This window comes from Epargyreus clarus, unplaced genomic scaffold, assembly GCF_041222505.1.
Source record: "Epargyreus clarus isolate Ecla_fem2 unplaced genomic scaffold, WU_Ecla_fem_2.2 ptg000002l, whole genome shotgun sequence".
NCBI lineage: Eukaryota > Metazoa > Arthropoda > Insecta > Lepidoptera > Hesperiidae > Epargyreus > Epargyreus clarus.
The window spans coordinates 7,111,790-7,128,291 of record NW_027332210.1 but is presented as its reverse complement, the minus strand read 5'-3'; the positions used below and the strand labels follow the sequence as shown (position 1 = coordinate 7,128,291).

At 36.0% G+C, this 16,502-nt stretch overlaps 1 protein-coding gene across 1 annotated transcript in view; it reads left to right on the top strand.

Annotated features, from left to right (window-relative positions):
- The window catches only part of LOC140746847 (cGMP-specific 3',5'-cyclic phosphodiesterase), a 109,892-nt gene that overhangs the window by 44,697 nt on the left and 48,693 nt on the right, over positions 1-16,502 (top strand). The window contains exon 2 of the mRNA XM_073078944.1: positions 9,029-9,763. Within this exon, the coding sequence (XP_072935045.1) occupies positions 9,119-9,763 (645 nt within the window). The 5' untranslated portion in view covers positions 9,029-9,118. The remainder of the gene's footprint in view (positions 1-9,028; positions 9,764-16,502) is intronic.

Genomic DNA, 16,502 nt, shown 5'->3' with positions numbered 1-16,502 from the left:
TCCGGCGGCACCACCGCCACACCTATTTCTACCTAATAACAGCAGTGTTAAGCGCTGCTGTGTTCCGGTTTGAAGGGTGTGGTAAGGAAGACAGACTTTTCCGAGGCGTTCCAGCTTAGTCCTCAGGGGTAGCGGCGCATCTGTGGCCGACCTCAGGTAGGAATATCTAATCCTATCTGGGGTTGATTACAGGTGTCCATGGGCGGCAGTAGCCACTTACCATCAGGTGGACTGCATGCTCGTCTGCTACTCTTATATTATAAAAAAAAAAAAATATCTGGACTTCATTAAAATAGCCACTAAATATTGTTACTTCAACTGTGCGCATATTGTTTGCCACGTCCACAAACATACATGATATAACGTGATGGAAGGACGGGCTCATAAGCCTTTTAGCTCGAATTTCAAAATTAAAAAGGGGAAATCAACTAAATTTGAATGAATTATGCCAACGTGTGATATTTGAGGTTTGAAAAACCTATTTTTGTGTGACCTCTTTTCATCTCCCCGTGACCACGCTGTGCTTCTACGTATACAAAAAAAATGTGAGCCGTCACGGGACGCCTGGCAGATGTGAAACATCGACATTATTTTGTAAAAGTATATGCAGAAAAGAACATATTGTGATAGGAACTAAATATGTCATAATGAGAAAATAAAATATTACGATTTTTTTCCAGATAACGATGACTATTTATTGAATTCGATTGCGCATGGCGACGCGTCGCCACACCGTACACACTACTGCATATAGACTGTATATATATACCATCGTATAGCGCCACGGCATGCGTCGCCACGCCAGAAATCGGGTTTACGTGCGGCTATAGATGTTTCACATCAAAAAATTGAAATGTAATCAAGTTTATGAATATAAAATAACTGTAATTTTCATGTCTTGTATTTGTTACTTTAGTGCCTAATTCCACAGTACTAAAACATGACATAACCACTATATAGGGAAGAGTACTTAAAGATTTTTTTACGTCAATTTTGCAGTGACTATCTATACTTCTATACTAATATTATAAAGAGGAAAACTTTGTTTGTTTGTTTGGTTGTAATGAATAGCCTCAAAAACTACTGGACTGATTTAAAAAAATCATTTACCATTCGAAAGCTACATTATCCACAGGTAACATAGGCTATATATCTTTACACAAATTTATAAAAAAATACAGAGAATTAAAAATTTCCATGGTTAATTCTTACTTGACTTACTTGGTGTGTGGTCTATACCCCTTTCATTCTAAGAGACCATCAATGTGACCATAATGCCTTGGCAACGACTAAACTTTATCTTACTTAAACATACTAATTTCGTTAAACTCCGAACTACTTAAGTACGCACGAGGAAATACGCAACACGCAAGCAATTCCATTATAGGTAGCCCAGTGGTTCTCAAAGACAATACGTTTCCGGAGCTATCAATTATCCCCTGACGTGTTATGTAATTGTATTGCGGGTGGCTTTGTCCCCAGATCAATATCACAGGCTGGATATACGGTAATCTATTTTATTTCTCCTGTCATAATTATGTGTGAATGGTTAAGGCTCGTGACAATGCGTTTTTGGAAGGTTTTATTACAATAAGAGCAGACGAGCATGCAGTCCACCTGATGGTAACTGGCGCGTTCAAAAGTAGTAGGACTCTCTGTGGTTCGACTCCAGCGGCACCACCGCCACACCTATTTCTGCCTAACAACAGCAGTGTTAAGTGCTGCTGTGTTCTGAAGAATCTAATCTTATCTGGGGTTAATTACAGACGTCCATGGGCAGCATTAGTCACCAGGTGGATTGCATGCTCATCTGCTACTCATATATTATAAAATCATACCTTTTTAGTTCCTTACTATTTGTAACACAAAACTTGTTATAAATGACAGTCGGTACAAGTATAGCGTTGTTATGTGATTATGCTGACTTGAATATAAGATAGTCACGGCTGTATTTATACGAATTTCATCTGATATTCGAGTATTTCCTACTTCGGATTACTTATGGATGAATATTAGGTACTGATAGGCTTGAAGAATGAATGATGATAATAATTTTATATGTAAATTGTACTTAATATGCTTTTTAGTGTTGATCCACAGTGTTGATTGTTGATTCATGCATTTTGTCCAAAAATTGTTTGACAGATTTAAGAATGCGTTGTAGGATACATTCCAATTCATCTTTAGAATTAGAAGCGGGATCTTGTTTTTAAGTATGGCTTTAGGCGCTTGTATGAAAGATCTTATATTTCTGTCTTTAAGAAAAACCCAAAACGATGAAATTACAGGGCTTAAAGATTTACATTTTTTCAACCTTACGGAGAAGTCTTTGATTTTCTCTCTATTCTCTTTTCTTGGCTTCTTCTTGATTCGAACTCGTCTGAAAACCATACCACTAAGCCATCTTCTATAATTGCCCGCTTTCCTCTTCCCGGTAAATCAACTCATAATTTCTAAAAAGAACATGTCTTCATAAACTATCCATATTATGGATTCGAACCCTAACTCGTCTGGAAATTATGCCACTGAGCCATCTGCTATAATTGAGAAGCTTAGCGTCCATCCATCATCCTGACACGTAACGTAATATCGTTAGGCTTAGTCGATTCCTTAATAAAAAACAAAGGCTCTTGGATATAAGTTATTGATTTTTTGTCTATCACGATCCGTTTTAATAAAGATTTCGGCATATTTTTTTGCTGGATGTACTAATTTTGTACTTATCTGGCTAGACATACAATGCAGACGAAATAATATAGCTCAGTTATATTTATATCTTCAGTTATATTTTTTAATAATGTTATTCTCGGTCTACAACAAAAAATACAGCGACTTCGATATCACCATCACGAAAAAATATTAAAAGTAATGTTATTAAAACTAAATGTAGCATAAACCGCTTACAATACAATACAAAACATATAGTATTGTATGACCATTATTTTATAAATTAGTAAAATTAATCAATTTGCACAAGTATGTAAGCTCTTATTAATTCCTAGCCAAATTGTTCAAATTTTATCTACCAAAGTCATACATTTTCAATGCGTAGTAGGTTAAAATAGACAAATTTCGATCGTACGAAAAACATTAGATAGATCAATTTTGTAGTAGGCAGAAATTTTCAAAGTTACGATTTTTTATAGGAAAACCATTAAATTAATAACATGAGAATTTTCCTAAAATGCTGGATAGTTTATTAACCGAACTACGCGCCAGTGTGTCAGATGGATGGACAATGCTCGATCGATGACAGACTTGAATATGTTAACGGCATCATGTTTGGATGTCCACGTATCTTCAAGGATACATGTGTCGTTTTACTTACTTCACTTACTCAAAATTTGTTTGCAATTACCATGCAATTAAACCCATTACGTAAACATGTGTATATTTGTAAAAACGCTTTCTATACTCACAGCCCCCACAGTAGGATTCACTGTGTCGTAGGTGCCATGGACACACACAACGACAAATACACAAACACCCACACTCAGAAATAGAAATCTTAATTTATCATTTAGATGTCTGTCTGGCCGGGAATCGAACCCGGGACCCTCAGCGTCAGACCGATATGGCGATCGCCACGCGGGTCGTCAAATAATACATAGTTAGAGATTTCGTAATTAATTTCGGTCCCGTTTTTCCCAAAGGGTAAAAAGGGTGATTGTGGTTTGAACAAACAATCTCAAAAACTCTTTCATTTCCTACTTCTTTCTTGAAAAATTCTGCCTATAAACTTTGTTTCCTGTTTCTGATATGAAAAAAAAAAACAAGACACCCTGTAGTTTTTTCCTATTTCTGTTTGTAAAAACCTTTTCAAAAACCGTTTCATTTCCTATTTCTTATTAAAACCCAAGAACCCAGTTTAGCCATTACATACATTACACTCGACGTATACCGTTTATTAATTTCCCCGGTCAATTCAGTGCCAACTCGACCGGGAAAATCATAACATATCAGTGAGCATGATTAACGTGGATAAATCCATTGATGTTCTGTCTATCGAAATGGGGATTCAATTGCATTTTTGCATATAATCCTTCTACACAAAGTGGTCGTCATCAATTATAGTTCTAATGTTGGACATGGGTTCCCTCTCAGTAACAGGGGTTTATAGTCCATCATGCTGGTCAAATGAAAATTGGTATACTCCACATTTGAGAACGTTTTTTTTTGAAAAATCTTTGTAGTAAATTTTCCTTTACCGTTAAAGCGAGTGATGATTTATTTGAAATACACAAAATTTTGATTAATCAGAGGTGCCTGGTATTCGAATTTCGGACAACCATTCAGTGATCGAGCTTCAACCACTACACTTCTTGAATATTACCTTTGAGAATCTACGAGTAACACAGAATCTAATTTGAACGCATTTCATCTAAACTGAATACATCTGACCTTATTTGACTTAATCTGATAGCATCGGATCAAAATGTACCTACATGGTTGCATCTCAACACCGATCTGATCTCGACGCATCTAATCTGACATGATTGTATCTAATCTGATCTAAGTGAGATCAACACAATCTGAAAGTATTTAATTCATTGCCTTCCTTTTGGTCTTCATTGGCATCGGTGTTAGGGCCGTATAATCGATATGACCGTATGTATATATCACTGACATATGTCAGACAGTGGCCATTTTTTGACTAAGTGGCCAATTTTGACAGGCATGGCCGGTTTCAAGAAATCTAGAGTTAAAGAAATCGCAGATGTTTTCATTAGGGTAAAGTCGCGGGCAAAAGCTAGCGTGATAAAGCTAGTTTCTAACAGAACGCTGGATCGATACGAGTGGAGTATATTTAAATAAGGTCCGATCGTAATTGGATTATCGGCATTCAGGTTGACTAACTAGCGCTTGTTGATCCGCAGAGCCGGATTAGCTTGTGTTACGTTGAATTCTATTCGCATTTGTACTTTGTATTGTGTTTACTGTTGAAGCTAGCACCTTCAACAACTTTGTGATTCGACTGGAGACACCACCGTCACACTTATTTCTGCTTATTGCTGTTATAAGTTTTAAGCTTAGATTAGTAAAGATGCTTCGCCGCCTTGAAATTGAATGAAGCCGTAAATGGCTTATTATAATAAGTTCTTTTTTTAAATTCTTGACAAAAAAAACATTTTTAGAGAAAATTTACGAATAAATAACTAATACTGCGTAATTTACATGATAATTAAATAATTTATAATAATAATTTCAAATATTTTAGGGACATTTTAGCACGAAGACGTGGCAAAAAATTTTTACGCAACTATTTCAATTTTCAAAACTGCGTACATTTTCTTGTTAGGAGTGAGTAATCTTTACTAATCTATGGTTTTAAGCGCTGCTGTGTTCTGGTTTCAAGGGTAAGCGAGGCATATTTATTCGAGGGGTTTTTACTTCTTCTCTTCTGTCTTCTTCTGGTTTTCTGGGGGTAGTTACGATGTTGTCAACCTAAGGTAGGCATATAGTCTAATCGGGAGTTTATTACAGATGTAATTTATAAATATAATGTATAAATATTGAATCCAATAAGAAAATACACATTTTTGGTAACATTATATTTACGTACATTTACTTTGAAAAATCGATCACATGTACAATTTTTTTTGAGTGCGGACTTTTTCGTTTGCAACCAACTCACACTTGACTTGATTCTTAATCATGTGCGTATAAAAAATTAATACGATTTATTTTAATGATTAAGAAAACATCACGCGGAAAGCTTTATGCCTGAGAACTTTCTCCAATTTTCCCAAACTTAATCAACACCTTAATCGTCCCAAAATTAAGACGATTAACTTACTTAACTAAAGTTAAAGCTAACAAAGGAAAGGAAAGAAGAAAATTAACTTAACAAGCAGTTACTCGTAATTGTCATAGTCAGTTGAACGCTACACGTGGTTGGAACGAGATAGATATACCGAGTGACAGAGAAGGCTATAGCCGTATGTGATGCAATTTATCTTTGTCGTTTTATATTGATTTTGGGATCGCTAGTGGTTGTAAAAGTGTAAAGATTATGTTGAAAGGGGCTATAAAATTGAATTTATTGCTCTTTTACTTTTTAAGAACTCTTCGATATCTAGGTGTGCTCAGAATTTTTCCTTTATCGTTTAAGCAAGTGAAAATATTCTTTTAATACGCTCATAAGTTGTAATATCATAACGTGCGTGGGACTCGAATATGCAACTGAAGGTGGTAGAACCCCCTTTGGTTCGACTCTGGCGACACCATCGCCACGCTTATTTTTGCCTAAAAACAGCAGTGTTAAGCGCTTCTGTATTCTGTTTGAAGAGTGTGTCTCTCTAATCTCTCTTAGATTAGAGAGACATACTTTTCCGAGGCATTCCAGTTTAGTCCTCAAGGGTAGCGGCTCATCTGTGGCTGACCTCAGACAGGAATCTAATCCCATCTGGTGTTGATAACAGATGTCCATGGACGGCAGTAGCAACTTACCATCAGGTGGACTGCATATTCGTCTGCTATTCATTTGTTATAGAAATAAACAGCTGACATTCCACACTCGCATCGTTTTTCTTCAAAGAATCCGCTATAGAAATACTGAGGTCGGGAGTAAACTCCGTGTAATATCCAGCGAAAGATAATCTCCGTCCAAACCAACGCGAGTTAGAAGAAGACGCGATTTAAACTATTTATAATGCATTTTGACTGATTGAACCTTGTTGATTGAAACCTGATTGACTAAATGCATTGTGGCTACGATGCGAAATGATACACTTACCTTTTAATTACCAATTCAATAAAGGGAGTTACGAAATAAATACTCCATGAGTGAAGGATGGCTTAATGATAAATATTAATACGAGTACATACATAACATACTTTTCTGTGAAGATCAGCCAAGTTGTATATTTTAATGTCAGAAACAATATGCTAAATTTGACTTACCAAAAGTGTTTCCTTTTCTCGTCTCGCTATATAAACTAAATTTAAGTAGTTCATGCTATTCCTTTTATATAACATAAATTACTTTTTATACCGAAACATGAAAGTTATCTCCTTCAAATCGAAAGTCTATACAAATGAACTAAGACGAAGTTACCATAATGCATAAATCCTCTACACTCTTAGCACTTAATCGAATAATTTTATCCGCTTCCGCTCATATCCGCGTTGATTCGACCAAAGCCTTAAGCCCACCCGAGCCCGCGAGATATCCCAGAATCGATCACTCGATTCAACCGGGACGCTTTATGTTATGTCGGGGAATATTGGTCTATATTGGGACATGAATGTTACGACTTTGTTTCATAAAAGTTTGTAACTCATTTACTGAACCTCCAAATATGGGAGTATCTTCATAGTCTTGTTTTTGAGAATGTTAGGGAATTGATTGGCGTTTTCATCAACATTTTCTAACAGAAGTGTTATATGCTTATATTGTCCATGGACACTTGCAACAAGGTAGAACCCTTTGTGGTTCGTCTCCGGCGGCACCACCGCCACACCTATTTCTGCCTAATAACAGCAGTGTTAGGCGCTGCTGTGTTCTGGTCTGAAGGGTGTGGTAAGGGAGACATACTTTTCCGAGGCGTTCCAGTTTACTCCTCAGGGGCAACGGCGCATATGAGGTGGACCTCATGTAGGAATATCTAATCCTATCTGGGATTGATTACAGATGTCCATGGGCGGCAATAGCCACTTACCATCAGGTGGTCTTCATGCTCGTTTGCTACTCCTATATAATAAAAAAAAAAACGAATCCAAAGCATTTATAAGTTACATGTCTTGATATTTTGCTTGACTGCTGAGGGTAATGTTTGGCATATCCTGCAGCCAAAACGGCTTAAAAGATTTTAACTTACGCGGAGTTGTTATACTCATCTAAATTGTGGGAGTAAAAAGGCTATATTTTTCAGAAGTCGGGTTTTTTGTTTTCACAATAATACAAAGAGAATACACGTACCTTTGTGGATTAAATTTCAAAGAATTTCTACATGTGAGTATGGTTGTCGCTATTCTCAGAAGGACACTGTAAAGGATAAACATATTTTTAAAATCATTGGAGAAAACATCTTAAAAGAAAAATATCAGAGCCATGTTTTCTTTGTATGTCTATTTTCTCGTTTCTTGGAAGTTGAGATTCACATGCGCGGGGTAGCAAAATACTGTTATATTTCTTAAGTTAAAACATCTAGCTAAAATAAAACGGAAAGATGAAGAAAAGTTTCCAGTATTGCACCAGTTAAGTTCTAAGAAACTAAGTTTCTTAGTATAATTAGCCTGCAAGTTAGCAAATATTACGAATAATCTACAGCTTCTAATTAAGTAATATGATATACCTTGAAGATGAACTAATTTCTTATAGTTTAACTTAAAATAAAACTAGTAATTATTATAATAAGGAAAACGACGATTGCTTAAAAAATCTACTGCAAAAGGAAGTAGCCTATGTCGCTCCTATAATTTAGACGAATCCAATGACACTTCAAATATTATTAAATCAATTAATTAAATTCGTCAAGCCGTTTTGCCTGTAAAGCGTTCCAAATAACATAAGTACGCTCAAAATACATTCTGCACTCAGGTAAGAATGAATTCATTCGCAAATAATAAGATACGATTGAATATATTACATTAGTCAATATTCTGAGGTGGAGCAAAGTTAGTTACGCTGTAGGACGCTTAAGCAGACGACGCCTTAACGAGTCCCTAAGGACAGAAGTGGATGTCTGCCGCTAACTAGTTTATCGTCTTCACGTTTAAGGCCCTAGTAAATAATAGAAAGGCTTAATTTGAGTAGATAGACAAGGGAGTTCTAGAGTATTCAAAGGAGGGAACGTAACAAAGTCAAATATGGTTGACTGATCCATTGTTTTCAATTTTCCGATGCGTTTAATTCAAAATTTGCGCTTAAAATATCTGAATATTTTGGAACTGGCTGTCTTTCTATTAGTCCAAAATGTGAATAGAATTCGGTCGTGACATTATTTAAACAAATAGCAAATCGCCTCAAATAGGTGTAATTTTAATAATATTAATATTAATTACATTTTCATTTTTTTGTTCTCAGGTAATTACGAATGTGGGTGGACGTAAGAAATGTCGTCAATAGGTGTTAAGACTGAAATCCTCTTGACGAGATCCCATAACTAAACCTGCCATGACATCTGAAGAGCCCATCGATGTGGTTGCAAACAAAGCCGATTCAAAAAAGGCGGATGCAAATTTTGCTGACGCAGAAAACAAAGCAGACAAGCAATCAGAGGAACAGAAAAGACGATCACACGAACTAATGCGCCTCGTTTATGAACTCCCAGAAGAAATAAAGAAGCCAGAATTCCACGAAAACAACAACATGCTTAAAGAGAACCCACCTATTACAATCGTAGAAATAACAGAACAGAATGGTTGTGAAACAGAGCTAGAAAGTGTCAGGCATTGTGATAATGAATACTTTAAAGTAGACGGGTCTAGTCCAGAAGATTTAGGCAATAAGGTCGTATACGACGTGTTAGCAACTAACGAACTAATAATGAAATGTGCTGATGAGTTTAAGGAAGTGATAGAGAGGACGTCACCCGATGATTGTACGGAGGAAGATTTGTCGGAGTTGAAAAAACTACTGGATAGCAAACCTAGGTTATTGGAGAGGTATATAAGAGAATGTGCGTCACCTGACGAAGTAAACAGATTGCATACGGTTACGTCTGGTGGGCCGCTGTCCCCAAGGCCGCGACACGAAGCGAGGAGCACCTCGGTGACGTCAGATCTGTTCCAACTATGGCTGTCTTCGTCGCCAGTTAAGGTGAGTGATAATAGTTATCATTGTCACGTTTCAAGGCTCCTCTATCTTATTGATAGTTACAATCGGGGATTTATTGTATGATTTTATCTAATAGATTTAAATAAGCAAGTCTTAAAAATTCGTACGAAAAATCTATTTCCTATTTTTAACACGCTTTTATTAGCTTGGGTTGTACGTTTGTATGTATGTATGTATGTAACAGTAACGGAATCTTTGAGCCCGATTTCTATCCACTTTGACCGTTCAGTTTAATTCAAAATTTTGAAGAATTATCAAAAACCGATGACAATACACGATTTTAATAATTTTGTACCATTGTTCTTATCAATATCCTCAGGATTAACGATTTTCGAGGCGAGAGAAAGCGTCTTATGGAGCGTTCAGCTCCATAAGGCGCTTTCTCAAGGCAATTTACTGTTCCTTAATTGATTCCTAGATTGAAAATTATTTTCTACTTTTTAGTTGATTTTATCAGAAAAGCGTGTTTTTTAGTTTTTTAAACTATATTTATTAGAAGTTTATTTTTGGCGCCCCATTAACATAATGAAGGAAAAAAGTTGAAGGGAACATTTAAATATATCTTCTCTCTTTTTCGTTTCAATTTCTTTATTATTTTTGTAACACATAGTTTTAATTACAACAATAATTAAATGAGATCTTCCTTGTTACACTGGTTGCAGATCGGTCATGGTTTTTTCTTTTTCCTTTTTCCTTTTAATTAAATTACATACACACATGGTTTTAAAAAGAGTACATATTTATATGTGCAAATAATTAAATTTATATATCAGTAATCTAAGAATTAGTATGACGAAAATAGATTGGTTTAAAACAACACAATTTATTTTTCGACAGCCACAAAAACTTATTTTTACCCTAAAAACGAAAACGTCTAAAAATATACAATTACATTTCGTAAAATATTTAATACTATATATAACATTTCCGTACACCCGCGCAATATAATGTTTCATATACTGAAAATAAGGTAACAAAATCCACCTGTTTACCAAAATATCCCTTGAAATCTACGAGTAACAAAAGATTGACTCCAATGTGCCTTCCTTAGCTGGAGGTCACGGGGTCTTTCATTCCATTGTTAGTGAGTTAAGCCCTTCACAATAGCACATATTGTTGCTGGAGTCTGTAATAACGTTCGTTATATTCGTATGGAATAAATTCCTGGTACGAAATAAAATACAAGCTTAATACTGGCAAGGTACGTTTGTTATTTATATGTTACTTATTAGAGTAATATTGTCTGTGAAGGTTAATCTTTGATTTCGAAATATCTCTTTTTAGATTCATATTTTTCGACTGATAATCCTTACTAATATTATAAATCCGAAAGTAACTCTGTCTGTCTGTCTGTCTGTTTGGTTGTCTTTTCTTCACGCCTAAACCACTGAACCGATTTTAATGAAATTTTGTACAACGATAGTCTGAGACCCGAGAAAGGACATAGGATAGTATTTATTCCGGATATCCCACGGGAAATAGCGATGGCGATCTAAGATAGATTAATTGGAGAATCGATCTTTTGGACCAAAAAAATGATTATTTTAATCGATATTAGTAAGAAATGAATCGTAAACTATACATTTGATCAAGTGATAATCGTTAGCAAAGTTGTTGTCCATAAGCCCACGAAGGTTTCAGAGTTGGTACGACCAATTTTCGCCAGATGGCGCCAGTGCCATTCCAATGAAGGTACGATTTTTCAGTTTTATGTATGTTATTAGTATGTCATATTATTTTCTTTTAAACGCGGGCGAAGCCGCGGGCAAAAACTAGTTTGATATAAGGAAGTTGCAGATACAAATGGGTATAAGCTTAAATTTACTCTCGCAATTTGTATCAGTAAACTTAACCCATTCGTTGCGACAGACGCCTATCGGCGTTTTTTGATCTAATATTAATTTAATAGGTTAATAGGGCGTCCGAAGTTCAAATGTCATAGGTACTTGCATCTTTGATTTCTCAAAGTTACGTGCATATAAGATATTAAATCAGAACATGATATAACGGCGAATGGAAACATCGTAAGGAAAGTAACACTAACACCTGAGAGTAATAATTTAAAAAATCAAAAACCCGACTGCACCAAAAAGGCTGAAGTAGAATTTCCAAAAGCAGTGAAATAGGCGTTTCATTATATTTATCCAGAAAGCCAAATACACAGTTTCATAGTAGGTGTCTGCTTCAAAAACTAAAGATGTTCAAACAATAATATCCTATTTTATCCTCGTAGTGCTCATTTACACTATATAAAGAACCTATGTCTAAAATTCCAGCACGCTTAAGTTCAGCGGTTTCCCTTTGCGTTGATCTCTGGCACAGCAACTCACTCATTTAGTCAGACAGTCATCTCGATGTGTATATAGGAGTATATATGCACTAGCTGACCCGGCAAATGTTGTGTTGCCATATAATAAAAAAATGTTAAGGTGAACAACCCTTATCACTTAGGGGTAAAAAAATAGATAGTGGCCGATTCTCAGACCTACTGAATATGTATATAAAATTTGGTGAAAATCGGTGAAGCCGTTTCGGAGGAGTACGGTAACTAACATGAGAATTTTATATATAAGATATATTATATATTGTATGTGTAATTTCCTCATAATTTCCTTTCTTTTGACACCCTACTCGATAGGTTTGGTTAACTTTTTTTAAAACGTGTTACTATTTCGCGAAAAAATCCACCATTTACGGTCTATAGAATATATAAATTCAGTAAATCAAAGTTTCGGTCATTATTTTACCTCGTTAGTGATATACTAATAATGAAATACTACCTGTATTTCATTATTTTTATCCAACAAGCCTGATACAAAATTTCATAGTGTTTGTTTCAAAATTGACGATTGTTCAAATTAAATTTTAACCCTTATTTTACCCTCTACGAGGTTGATTTTTCGGAGAGGGATAAATAAGTGCATCCTTGTTCCTATCCAGCAAGCCAAATACAAAATTTTATAGTAGTTGTTTCAAAATTAAAGGATTTAAAAAAAACTGTTTTCCCCTATTTTACCCTCTTAAGGGTAGAATTTCCAAAAGGCCTTTCTTAGTACTTATTCACGCTATATAGAGAACCTATGTGCAAAATTTCAGAACTGTAAGGTTCTTGGTTTAGGCTGTACGTTGATTTCTGAAAAATGAAAAAGTCATTTAGTTAGTCAGTCAGTCAGTCACCTTGCCGTTTTATGTATATACAAATATGTTTTTATAATCTCCGTTTAATTTCCTTTCATTTGGTACCGTACTCGATAGGTTCGGTTAACTTATTTTTTTAAATGTGTTACTATTTCGCGCCAAAGATCCGCCATTTTGATTTTTTTTTACTAACACCTATCTAAGGACACTCGGGTCATTGAGACAAATATAATAACACCTTAACTGTTGAAATTCATCCAGCCGTTTGTTAGATCGGATCAAATAAAGAAAGACAAACATACAAGATACGCGCGAAAAACATAACCCTTCCTTGGCAGTCGGGTAAAAAAGAATAAAAAAAAATTACAAAGGTATGTTAATTCTACCAATTCGCGCATAGACCTATTCTAGAGCGTGCCTAATAGTGGAGCTGTAAAGATTTGACGATGTCATTATTTGTATAAATGATATTGATTACAGAGATATCAGAGAAAGAGAGAGATTGATTAGTACTGTTGAGAGCCAAGTTAGATTTTTTTTTTTTTTATAATATAGGAGTAGCAAACGAGCATGCAGTCCACCTGATGGTAAGTGGCTACTGCCGCCCATGGACATCTGTAATCAACCCCAGATAGGATTAGATATTCCTACCTGTGGTCGGCCACAGATGCGCCGCTACCCCTGAGGACTAAGCTGGAACGCCTCAAAAAAGTCTGTCTCCCTTACCACACCCTTCAAACCGGAACACAGCAGCGCCTAACACTGCTGTTATGAGGTAGAAATAGGTGTGGCGGTGGTGCCGCCGGAGTCGAACCACAAAGGGTTCTACCACCTTCAGAATGCCTCGGGATTATTTACAATCCTAACAATATTCCTTAAATACTTGGTTTTTCCGCATTTATCTTCGGAATTCAGTTCACAACGCTTACGTAAGGACAAAAACATTGAAACAAAAACGTGCGATGTGACATTATCAATCCTGGTTCCTGAACTCGAGTGGCAGAGATAATAAGTTAAAAGCCTCTCGAGTGCCTATACTATCGCTTTTACAACGCTATGAAGTAACAGGTGAGTGGGGTGGGGAGAAAATCGACAATTGTTCTGTAAACAAAGGTAACTGAAGGTAGAATCCGTTGTGGTTCAACTTTGGAAGAACTTGAACCACCGCCACACGTATTTCTGGATAATAACAGCAGTGGTCGTCAGGAGTTCATACCCGAGAGGAAAGTCATTCAGTTGATGTGGATGATTTTTTTATTATTTTAACTCCATCGTTCTAGCTTGTTGGATACTTCGTCACATCTTCTAATTCTTCTCATCATTGACACCTTCGTCTTGTACCTCTCCTAACCATCTGGCGGCTCCGCAAGCTATAACAACTAAGTACTGAAGTGAAACACAAAACTGATTTCCATACGTAAATACGTATACGTAATTTTAGAACGATTCTAAAAAACGTTCTTAACTTACGCGTTTATGGCCTTTCATTTGTATAACCAAAGTTATTCAGTCTTACTGTTCCTGTTGGATGCTCGAAAATCCAGAAAGACTATTCAAGAATAAATAAAAAAAAATTGACTGACGACCAACGTCGTAGACGTTTATTGTATATCAATTTATACATGATTTTCCGTTCATAGATTCTTAGTCACAGCCATTTTGAAAGGTCTAAGTGCGTCAAACTAATTACAGAAGTAAATGCAATGAAACGCCAAGCACTTAAAATTTAACTTCGCTTTCAAAAGGTTAATTTTCAGAACATAAAAGGTAAGGTATAAAGCACTATTACCGCTGCAAGAGATGGCACTGCCTTTATTTCCAGCTCTTAGTCTTATCAAAAACGAATCTAGCAAGTACTATGTTAAAGGTGGGTTGCACCGTTGGCCCGGTTAAAGTTAGGTATAACAATAACTTTGACGATAGCGATGGAATGCAACGATTCTTTGTTACACCAAGTTATTTGTCATTGCCATCTTTCGTGTCAATGTCACAATGATTTTTAGTAGACGTTGACAGATATGAAAATTAATAAAGACAATAACCTACAGAAATCGACCGGTTACCGTCACCAATTTAGTTTCAACCATAACTAAAATGGTGCAACTTTGAATTGTAGAATCGTAGGCTTTTGTAAATGTTAAAGTTACATGATAAAACCCACACTGTTAGTAATGACGCCGCTTCAGCCGCAATTAAAATGGTGCAGTTGAATTCAATTTAACAATTGTTTAACCGTAAATTTGACGGATGTTTAGGCTTTTGTTAACGTTAAAGTTACGGTGCAACTAACCCTAAGTATTACGAAACCTAGTTACATACACTTGAAGCGCTTGGTGATATCAGCAACGTTAACCAGCTGTCGCGATAAGATAGTTCAACTAAATTGAATTGAGTTTCGTTCATACACTACCTATAGTTGTTTATGTCGTGTTTATATAGAGTACTGTATTTATTGATCCATAGAGACTTTGCTATTTTGTAGCTGTTTTAAAAACCGTTGGAATTTTGGTTTTTATTTACTTTTTATTTCGTTTTCATCATTTTCATATGTATCAGGTATTAATTCCGCGATAATATTAGTTTAAAACCATTTATTGTTATCATTGATCAACTATGTAACGTTTCATCCCATACGCTATTTTGCGTATATTCGCATATTTTCTTAGGAATTGAAAATTTATTTATATATTAACTAGCTTTTACAACGGCGTCGCTCGTTATCAGAGGTTTGTATTTATGTATTGAAGGTGGTAGAACCTTTTGTGGTTCGACTCCGGCGGCACCACCGCCACACCTATTTCTACCTAATAACAGCAGTGTTAGGCGCTGCTGTGTTCCGGTTTGAAGGGTGTGGTAAGGGAGACAGACTTTTCCGAGGCGTTCCAGCTTAGTCCTCAGGGGTAGCGGCGCATCTGTGGCCGACCTCAGGTAGGAATATCTAATCCTATCTGGGGTTGATTACAGATGTCCATGGGCGGTAGTAGCCACTTACCATCAGGTGGACTGCATGCTCGTCTGCTACTCCTATATTATAAAAAAAATGTTTCGGGAACGGTACTGTTTGTCGAGCTAAAAGATACCCTATGTTTTTCTGAACCCCTGACAACGTGTGTACAAAATTTCATGAACCGGTTATGTAGTTAAGACCGGAATATCTGGCGGTATCACCACCATATATTCTGTTTTGAAGGATGTGGTAAGGGAAATATATTTTTCCGGGGCATTCAGGCTTAGCGTTCACTGACAACGCATCTGTGGCTGTCCTTAGGTAGGAATCTAATATTATCTGGGATTGATGCATGCATTGCATTGAATGGACTGCATGCTCCTCTACTATTCCTGTATTAGTTTAGCAAATAAACAAACAAATATTCGCAATTATAATATTAGTAAGGATTTCGTTTTAAAATGCATGCATTTAAAATGCTATTTATCCTAAAATTACTTTTTCCATTCCGTGGATAAACGAGATTAATCCGAACGTGCAGCCTGTGGAGTCCAATCATAAACCGGAAATTGTGAGATTAGATTATCATCCAGATGTCGACTTTCAGGAAATGACAGACTGAAGATTTAACATGCA